The 11,169-nt window shown below is 37.4% G+C and overlaps 1 protein-coding gene across 3 annotated transcripts in view; it reads right to left on the bottom strand.

The window, feature by feature from the left end:
* Positions 1-2,746: 2,746 nt before the first annotated feature.
* The window catches only part of LOC123760356 (SIN3-HDAC complex-associated factor), a 130,247-nt gene continuing 121,824 nt past the window's right edge, over positions 2,747-11,169 (bottom strand). For all 3 annotated transcript variants that reach the window (XM_045745980.2, XM_069338274.1, XM_045745979.2), the window contains 2 exons: positions 9,507-9,767; positions 2,747-6,831 (listed from right to left, as the gene is read on the bottom strand). In XM_045745980.2, the coding sequence (XP_045601936.1) occupies positions 6,492-6,831; positions 9,507-9,767 (601 nt within the window). In that variant the 3' untranslated portion in view covers positions 2,747-6,491. The remainder of the gene's footprint in view (positions 6,832-9,506; positions 9,768-11,169) is intronic.

Below are 11,169 nucleotides of genomic sequence, written 5' to 3'. Positions count from 1 at the left end.
ATTATTACTTAACCTATCAACGGTATAGGTTAAGTAATAATTGTAATTAAGAAGCAATAAGATGCTTATCTTAACATACTAAGAAGGTTAGGTGAGGTCGGTGTATCTTCTTCGAGACTCAAATCTACCAAAACTTCATCGAGCATAGCATTTGTGTACAACCTTTACGAGGCATGGTATTATGTAGTTGTGCCATATATATATCTTTTTAGTATTTGAGGCTGAAGATGTTGATACTGGAGTGAGCACGGGCATTATCAAGCAATAGGAAAGCCGGAACTTCACTTGGCCTTTATTTGAAGTACACAAACTTCCCTGCAAAACACATCAGAAAACCAAGAAAGATCTGCAGCCCGTCCTCATAAATAAGGGCCAAAGTCAATTCCATGCACCCGCCAAACCCCGTTTATGAATGAAAATCTGTTCACACACGACTCACAATTGAAGACATCCAAACACTTCTGGAACAAGTGCTTTGCTGACGACTTTTGTTCGAATCACAAGTTGCAAATGTTTCATTCATGTACTACAAATAAAAATAATCGCCAACAGAGCCTAAACACCTAACCTAACTGTTATGGTAATCTCCTGCTTAGGCAGATCTTGCCTGTACCCTTTACTGCCTATTCACCAACGTATCTGCATGCTCCAACATAAGGAATCAACATCAACAACAGCAACAATATGTGCTCAGTGTCTAGACAGACACCTCCACCCTCTAGTACCCAAGAGACCTGGACACCTGCTGTCTGGGCAGAGACCCAGCGCCACTCAACCTCTAATTGCGTGTTTAATTGCCGACCAATGGTTACCCACATCAGCACCATCTATGCTGGCCCATACAAAAGGAGCTCACCGGTGTCCAGTCCTCAGAATACACTTCGTGTTCTCAGCAGTAACACATAGTGTCGCCTTCCCAGGAGACAGTAGATGCGTAGCTTTTGTATAAATTAATTTGCACCTCTCTTTTTGCTTAATATTAAAACTCACCTGTGTTTATATTCCTTTTTATAATATTGTGTTCTCGCCAAGTGGATAAGGGGCTTTGTTTTGTTATTAAAGTCATTTTGTTATATTAAATGTTTAAAGTTTTTCATTCTTTGGTTTTTACCCGCAGCTTTCACACAGTAGAGGTCCTATGCAGTCTTATTTACTTTATTTTACTTTTTTTTTTATTTAAGGTGCAAATGGTACAACACCAGCCAGAATAGCCACTGCTCTATTTTCTGATTATTGTCACACTAACCAATACCTAGATATGTACAGTATGCTAATATTTAACAATATTAATTAATATTTGAGAAAATTCCTATTCTGAATGAACAGCATGTTAAAATTGGTGAATGCGTCTTTGGGGTCGACCTCTGGATGGAATGGATTTGGTCTGAGGACGGGTTGAGATCTGAGTAAACCATGTACAGTATTCTTCCAATTGTAATAGACAATAGAATTTGTAATAGACATGAAGACTTTTCAATCTAATTTTTAGAGCTCTTGGCTTTTTAAAATTTTCCAATGAAGACTTAACCACACACCATGAGATGAGGAGACGACAATGTTTCGGTCCGTCATCAAGTTGATTGTGATGAAAGTGAAGGAGGCAGTCCTCGTCTCTTGCCTTACATTAATTAAGTTAAGAGAGAGGTGAGGAGGAAATTCAAAGAGGAAGGTGAGCAAGGTAAAAGGTACAGATAGGATGGGTATAAGAAGGGGGGTAATAATGGGTGTAAGAAAAAGAAAGAAAAAAAGGGGGTATCTTCTCGAGACGATTTTGGGGCTTAGTGTCCTCGCACACTACTTTTTGTTACTCACCCCTCAGGAAGCAGCCTGTAGCAGCTGGTCAACTCCCAGGTACCTATTTACTGCTAGGTGATAGGGTCATCAGGGTGAAAGTAACATTTTGCCCATTTGTCTCCGCCTCCACTGGGGATCGAACCCGGAACCTCAGGACTACGAATCCGAAGCACTGTCCACCCAGCGGGTTACCTTGTTAGATCACGTTTGTTAGAAAGGTTCCTATTTGAAGGAAAAAACATTATACAGCCTGCACATGCAGTTTTAACAATCTGTTATTATTCATACAAAATCCTGCCATCTCAGACAATATAGGTGCTTACCTATCAGTGACTAGGTGTTAAGAACCTCATTCTTTAGACCATGCCTCTTAACTGTTCATACCTGACATGCGAGGTAATTACCCAAGTTACAGGATGAGAGCTATGTTCGTATTGTCCCATCTTCTCAGCACTGTCATATAATGCTTTGAAATTATTGACGGTTTTGGCCTCCACTACCTTCTCAATTAAACAGGTATGAACACCTACGAGTTACCCCTCTTAATATTAAATTTTTCATCAGACTTCTCTTTAAATGTTGTGGATGGAATCGGCTTCAATGTCTTCCTTCAGTGCTATCCACTGTCTTACCACCCATAAAGGGATTGAGAACTTCCTTGTTTATTCTTGCACATTCAAATTTCTGGAGAGGATTATACTTGATTTTTGCTGAATTACCCAGAGATCCAAATTAGTAGATTGTTGTAATTTGTAATCTCGCCACAATATAGTGTTCGTTATCTTGGATTAAAATGTTTACATATACCATACTGTACTGATTGAAAATGTAAACTTCAGAGATTATATGACAAATGTTAGAATCATCAAATCAGAGATGATGCAATAGCATTTCATTGAACTGCTAATGTTAATATTGAAGGTATTAAGGACGTGAAACAGAAAATACACAGTAGTATACAATACTTTATTGTACTGAACTTTTAAAAGGATAACTACATTCACAACTACAGAACATTAAATAAGTGAACAGAGAAATGGACACACTTCAAGCTCAAAAAATAAGCTTAATTGTGGATCTTTGTCATTATACAAAACAACTTGTTACAAGAGAAGAGAACCTGTTCTCTGACTGTCCTATGACCATCCATACACACCCACGAGGATCCGGGCGACAATAAAAGCAAGTCACAGCTCAAAGTTATGGATATCACATAAGCTCAAAGAGTGACACCTGGTTGAATGAGCAAACAGGTTACCTTGGATACACTCAAATATTCAGCAATACATTTGACAAATTATCAAGTGGTGATCGCTCCGACTCCTCCCAGGTACTTATGAGATGCAGTAGGAAAATTGCTGCAGCTGTTACTCCCTAGAAAGTGCTCTAGTTCAAGTACAGGCCTTTTAAATACATAAAATACAACCCAAAAAGCAGCGTTCATTATTACCATTGTATGAATGTAATATACATATAAATATGAATGTTCCAGTCCTTCACAATACTTGCACCATTGTGAGCAATGTGTGTACATGTGTATGTAAAGAGATACTGTATTTTTAAATATACTGTAGGTAGATTGCATTGTATAGTGGATGATTAAGCTCAGTTTGGTTTGGACCAGGGACTGCACCAACAGCCTTGCCCTTGACTTGCTGCAGTTTGTTTTGTTTACTATCTAATTTCTCTCACTTAGCAGTAGACTGATAAGGCTGGAAAATTATATTATGTATGTATAAATATGTGTATGTGCACATTTGTTGTGTATGTTTATAATTTAAGAAAATACATTACTCACACACATTTTAAAACAAATGTTGTGAAAGAGCATTGGTAACAAAGAGCACTGTGACATGAATTATAGCACTTTGTACAGTTGCAGTCTCATTTGTGCTAATTGCATGGTCATGACAATGAAGCAGGCACCAGAGGTGTGCTACAGCTTCACCCCTGGAACTGGCCCCACCCACAGACGAACCACATTGCAGCTCTGGATATTGGTCCACCTTTCCTACCAAAACCTGACTGAGGTAAGTAATATGGGCCAGAATCTTATGTTTTACATCAAATTGTGTAATATATGGCTAACAGCTGCAGAAAATAACAAGGGCACCATAACAAGTGATGAAATTCACACCAGGTTATAATCTGTGGGTGAAGGCATATGCCTACCCTTTGTCACAAGCATATGCTATGTAACTGACACCTTGTCATATGCTGTGACTGACACTTTGTCACAGGCATACGCTGTGAGTGACACCTTGTCACATTGCAATTTACCCACTTAAGTAGTATACCTGAATTAAATTAGACAATAAATTATAATCAGAAATCAGAAATGCAATGGTCACTGACACAAAGGAAAGATGAAGTGTCAGATTCATGTCTATTGTAAATATTTATTAAGAAATATTAATAATATTATACACTTAATCTTTGGAATGCAATGCATGTACAAATTTTTCCAGATTGCATTATATAGAAAACATGCCTCTAATCTCAGTTTACCTTAAAACATCCATCAATATTGAAATTAATCACAGTCTTTGGGAGAGCTTTAGCTCCTAGGGCTGACAATGTTTTCATACTCAGTACAGTATATTGGAATCCTTTACAAGGCCAACTTGTAGCTCAATAAATACATAACTTAATACAAACAAATAATCTTTTAATAATAATGAATTACTAAAAAATTTATGGTCAATACACCAATTACATTAGTGTTAATGAACCACACAACATCATTAAAAATTACACGTTTTTGAATAAATTAAGCTCCCAAAAGTCGTTAAAAATTTTAGCCACTGACAAAAATATATTTATAACTAGGTCAACAATTGTCATTTTTGAGCCATAAGCTTATTCCAATCCTGTACCAAGTGGTCCTTGGTTTCTGCATTGATTCCTTGGACATTTTCCTTGGTTGACACAAGAGCTTGGACCAACTCGGAACCAAGCATTCTTATATCTTTCTTTTTTGTTTTAAATATACCTGTGTCATCCATGGAATTGTCCATACACATGCATCAATAACATTGCCTGTTCTCCTACGTACCATCCACGATGCCAGAGATTCATATTGCAGCGAGCATCAGGACAGCACCGCTCATGTGTGCTAACAAGCGCATAGTGTGGCAATATAAAAGAAGCTAACTTGTACCTTGTAATACTGAGGGCCATCTGTTAATTTTTTTGTTTTATCAAGTCCTTAACATTAATATGTTTGAAGACTAGATTCAGGTTTGGGATTAATTCATCTAAATTTGCAATATGGCAGGCAAGTCGGTTACACCGTCATCTGGCTCCATATTAGGGGGAGGAAAAATAAAAAAAATGTTGAGCACAACACATTATGCATTTATGAAAATCAGTTAAAAAATATTTAATTAGCTAAAAATACTTGCTTTATGTTTTATATATAAAAAGAGAACCCCTACTTAGTAGAAATTCTTTAGAAATGTAGTCACAGTTGAGTAACAAAAGAGATGAGAGTAGGCTCACAAGACAAAGATTTTGTACTGCCCCAACCTCAAAAACCAAGAGGACTAGGGGGGGGGGGGATATACAGGAACGAGTGCAATGTAGCGTACAGCCCTAGGCATGGGAGGCAGGAAGACCGCCTCTTATTGTCTCTGGTCTCTAATATTAATATTCCTTGCACAGGTCTAAATATTGCAAAATACTTACTTGTGCAAGACATTCATTATTTCTTAACATGAACAGCATTTCTGCAAGTACAAACTGAAGATTCTGAATTTGTACCATTTTTCTACTAACCATTTCCTAACAATGCACTTTGCTGCTCATTTGCCATTCACTTATTAGAGAATAGTTTTTATGACAGTATTTAGTGGGAAAGAATGATGAAACAGACCCTCTAGTACAAAAGGGAAGAAATGTAATGAGATTAGCGAGAGGAGCCAGTGACTGGTGGACTGAGCACATGAGCCTTGTGACCTGAGGACAAGAGGCAGCCGAGCCCACTCCCTGATATGGAGATCCTAGAACCGTCCCACCGCACCGGACCGTCATCAGCAGCAGCAGCAGCAGCAGCACCATACACAGCACCGGGAACGTTACCTCAAACAACCCATACACCATTTAGTTTAATTATTTAAAGCTTGCATGGGCGTTTAATGGTTTTATATTCCAAAGACTGAGCTGGGATTCAAATTACATTGAATGCATTGCATTGAACCTTCACACAATAAAATCTGAATGCAGCTAAGGACCAAAACTTTTCTAATCTGATACAAAGATTCTAAAAGGTAAAAAATAGCAGATATAAAATATTGTTTTGTATTCAAATATTTACCGATTCAGTTTTTATTGTGTACACTTGGTTAACTGCTTGCAGAAGTGGACGGCGTATTTGGTGCAGCAAGACGAGTATTGCCATGAAAAAGATTGTCATAACAAGACTATAAAAGGTTGAGAGGGGCTGCAGCCTTGCTCTGTGCCAAATATATATATTTATATATATTTATAAAAACTTTTTTTTTTTTGTATCGTTTTTCAAAATTTATCTATCAACCCTGAAAAATACAAGTCTTGGACCCATGAATAATAAATAAAATTCAGAACACTAATATTGATCATGGAAATTTGTCATATCTAAATAATAAAAAAGGTACATGTCTACCAATAATTAAATAGGTAGTTAGTCATTAATTTTTGCCCACTAATTAACACTATAGTTAACTTGCAAGTCCTGTTGATAAATGCGTCATGAGCGGGCCTGAAGGAGAATTGGTAGGAGACGAGTAGTAAGGTTCATCTAGTCGCTCATCTAAGGAATCAGAATCTTGATAATCTTCATCTTCATGCAAATTTACCTCGGACATGTCAAAAATCTCGTCTTCATAGGTACTGCCTCCATCAGATGCTCCAGATGAAGCAAGTGGAGTTGAGATAGGAGTTGGTGTTGGAGACATTTCAAGATTTTTTATTCGGCAAGAACACGGGTGGAAAAATCTGGGGTCTATCAGCACCTCGCCACAGTCTCCTCGGAAGATTAAGCCACAGCATACTTTTTCCCTGAAAAAAATTAATTAAATAAGTGAAAGATTATGCCAACGTGTAGATTTTACTGTTACGAGTATTGTTTTACTCATTGTTAATTGGAAGTTCTTATAGAGAAAAGTGCACTTCAGCAAAATGCAAGATAACTGAAATGTGGGAAAATTGTAAACACTTTCGCGCATCCCAGAAGACCGTCGTTGTCACCAATATTATTAATCACACCGCACGTGTGCCCCTCTCGGGAGTCACGAGAAAAAATATTTGTATAAAATCCATTTATTATCCGATCAACTTGGGAATAGTTTACAAATGTTCGCCATGAAATTTACGTTTTCTCTAATAGCCGAACAGCTTATTAAAGAGAACAGCGTGGCAGTGAATCATCGTGGTAAAACAATTGTATTATTGACACGACGAGTATAATCGACATAGTTTTTATATATGTTGCCGGTCGAACACATCCTTATGTGACCTTTAATACTTATGTTCTTATAGAACATTCTATTGCGAGCACATTGGTACAAAAATGAAATACATACATCGACAAATAATGTCAGGACAGTGAATTGAATATACACTTTTCAAAGCGAATTTCGCCGATATGCCGCCGCGGGTAACACTTCGGCCACTTCCCACACTGTTTTGGGTGGGCTACGACATTGAATCTATATTTATATGCATATGTCCGCGTAGAGAATTTTATTGCGATTCCAATGATACCACAATTAGCGATGTAGGACAACTGTAGGCTTCGCAACCATTAAGAGAGTGGAAACATTTTGTTGCTGTTTGGCGCTCTCGGCGAGTGATCTGAATAGTTTTTTATTTGGTGTTGATAGTCCTTATGCTTTGGCGGCATTTTATAGGTATGTTCTTGTAGACAATTTTATTGCGAACACAGTGATACCAAATTTAAATACGTGCACCTTCAATTATTGTCAGGACAGTCAAAAGAGTGTACACTTTTTCGGTCTTACCGCGTAGGCGCGCGAACCGCCGAAAGTGCATAGGGTATGATTTTTTTTTGAACGCCGAGAGCGCAAAAGTGTTAAGGTTCACATAGACATTACTAAACATCGCAGAAAATAAAGAGTAGGTTTGGAAATTTGCAGTAAGTCCGATGGTGATATTGTATCAGAAAATAAGGAGCAGCAATTAAAATATCATATGAAAATAACGGAGAACATGGTGCAAGCATTATAGAGAAATAGGTCTCTAAGTGCAGTAGTAGAAAAAGGAAAGGGGGGAGTCCCTCACTAGAGCCATCGTGAAAGATGAGGACCATGTCTGGCACATCACCATCCAGTGTCTGAATGTACAGGGTGGCAAAACTCAGAGCCACTAAACTTGTAAGATTCTGGCTTACATATTAGTATGAATAAATACATTTTAAGTTATACATCATGACCACAACCTTTGACACATCAATACAACTTGTTCGAATGAAAGCTAAATAAACAAACAGAGAAACAATGAAAATACATAACAGTTATTTCCGTGCAGCACCTCGCCTCATTTCAACTGAGAAAAAGCACTTCTCTGGGCCACTACAGCTAAATCACATGAGGTAGCATAACAGTGAATGTCACACCTACCAAATCAACAATATTACATTTGCAGTGGACTGATGAAGAAAAGGACCTTGGAGTCAGAATTCACCAATCACTGAAAGTTGTACAACACTGGAAACCGCAGTATAAAAAAAAAAAAAAGATATAGGAATAGTCAAACAATCCTTTGACTTCATGTTAAAGAAGATAGCTATTCAGCTCAACATCTCTCTGGATTATTGTATCCAGGCATGGAGACCTCGTCTTCAGAGAGGTCTCCGCAGATGGGTGATCAAAATCATTCCAGAACAAAGTCGAATCTCGTACCAGGAACCATTGAGAGCCCAGGGATAACAACACTGCAAACCAGACATAACTGGGGTCATCTCATTGAAACTCAAAAATACAGTATGTACTGCACTGAACAATTTGGAGGATATTAACCCAGACAACTTCTTTAACAGGTGAGATGTAACAAACATGGAGCGAGGGTTTCAATCTCAACAAGCCACAACGTAGAATAGAAAACAGGAGATACTATTTCACCAGAAGGGTTATAAACCCATGCAATCACCTATCCGCCAAAGTCATCAATGCCAAACCACTGCTGATTTTCAAAATCCAGCTCAATAAAATTATTAGGACAAATAATGAGTTCCTTTAAGAAGCAGACTGCTTCCAGTTCTCGTTGTGGCCACTACTGTAGTGTGTTAGTGACCCTCAGGTAAATTCAGACAAAAATACTTAATGATTGTAGGCAATTTAAAAACAAATAATGAAGCACACACACATGGTTAAAGAAAGCGGAAAGAATGGGTGATATGGGTGGTAGGGAAGGGAACTTTCAGGAGAAAGAGCAAATTCATTACCGCTGTGTAGCACTTGGAAGGATCAGGATAAAGGATTTGGAATGGGACGGGGGTCAGGAATGGTGCCCAATCACTTGGACGGTCAGGAATTGAAAGCTGACCTACATGAAGCAAGACTGTCACTACTCTCCAGCCCAAATGGCCAGGGATTTGGGTGGTAGTAATTATATAAGGATAGAAATGCCATCCCTCTAATCCAGTAGGAAACAGCATACTGGATGAAAACATGTTCATGAAAATACTCTGCAAAATCATTATAAATAATACTCACTGTTTCCAGTATGACAGATCCACAAAACTGCTTAGTTGATACTGGGCTGGAATGGTGGTCTTCCTTTTACTAGCACCTGAGATTAAAGTGCGATCTTGGGAATCTGCGTCATCTTCGGAAGGGTAAGGGGATGGGTAAGGTGAAGGTGCCAACGAACCAGGAACAGAGGGGCCCGAGCCCTCGCTTAATCTTTCGTCGCCAACAGCAACATCATCACTCAGTGCTCCTGGAGAAGTCTCTCTGCCCACTTTTCGAATGTACCTGATTAATGCAGAAATTACAAATTTACTAACACGTACATAGCATGCTTTATTACATACAGTACTATACAAGTGGGAAAATATAATAAAAAATCTTAAGAATTAAACATAGGCCAAAGTTTAATTTTATATCAAATTAAGAATACAACATGTATATTCTGGTAGGTTAACTGCTGCTCAAATTCTGGTTAAAATAAATCATATAAACTCTTGTATTTGTACTTGGGAGAAAGTGTTTAGCTTCGTCTTGGGCAATTTAACCGTTTACAGAGCATTATAACCAATAATAACTTTAGACCATTAGCCAAAAGATGTCAACACTACAGTACACTCAGTTCAATACAGAGATGCATTCCATACAGTGAACCATATAGTACCAATATTTATTAGGACTAAATACAAAATTAAAATATGTGCAATGTTTAAAATTTTCAACTAAATAATTTAATATGGTACAAGTCAATTATCATTGGTTTTGTAATAAGTAGAGTACAGTACTGACTATTCTCCCTCAACCAGACTAATTGAGACAGATCATATTCAATTCCATATCAAATTTCATCTGGCAATGTCACCAACTCGATCATTTTCTACAATTTTCTTTTTTTAACAGAAACCATACATCATACTTCGGTCATCATACATACTGTACATACATGTATTTAATATTATTTTAATGTACAAATGATATTATGTGAAATAAATGTAAATGGAAAAGTGCTTAAAATGGAGTTTAAATCATTCTAATGTGTGATCAATTTTGTGCAAATGAAGTCGAGTGTACAATCAGAGAAGGGAAGTAGTTGGTGTGATGAAAATTCTGGTTAGAAAAGAGATTGGAATAGATGCGGCTAAAGACCTCCATGGAGAAGCATTGAAGACTTGTACAAATGCAGATGATGGTATGGAATAAAGATTACAAATCAGAGCTAGAGCAGTAGAAATTGATAATATAAAGATATGAATAGTATTAGAAGAATTAAGAGTGAAAATGTCATAGCAATAAGTTCAATTTAATAAACCGAAAGATTGAAGTGTAGAGAGATGGTTTGGGCATAATCAATTATTGTAAATTGGTAAAGAGTTTAATTGGTAATTGGTAAAATGAACTTGAGTGTAGGAGGAATGCCAGGAAGATGATAGGGAGACACGCCGAGTGATTGTGTAAGGAAGCGCATAGCTCATGCATGTAATAGGACAAAGCTGTGAAGTAGTCTGTAAGGAGAAAATGCATTTGTTTATGACAATTATTGAGGAACACTGTACACTTTCTTATGAAAGAGTGGGTATGAATGTTGGACTATAGTGGTGCTTATTTACCTGATATATAGTGTAAATGATATACAGTACTGTACTGTAATGAATGGATCAGTGGTATTTAATTTTTTGTTTTTTAATATCTA

This window comes from Procambarus clarkii, chromosome 39 (genome assembly GCF_040958095.1).
Source record: "Procambarus clarkii isolate CNS0578487 chromosome 39, FALCON_Pclarkii_2.0, whole genome shotgun sequence".
NCBI classification, from domain to species: domain Eukaryota; kingdom Metazoa; phylum Arthropoda; class Malacostraca; order Decapoda; family Cambaridae; genus Procambarus; species Procambarus clarkii.
This window is presented reverse-complemented; position numbering and strand designations above follow the sequence as displayed.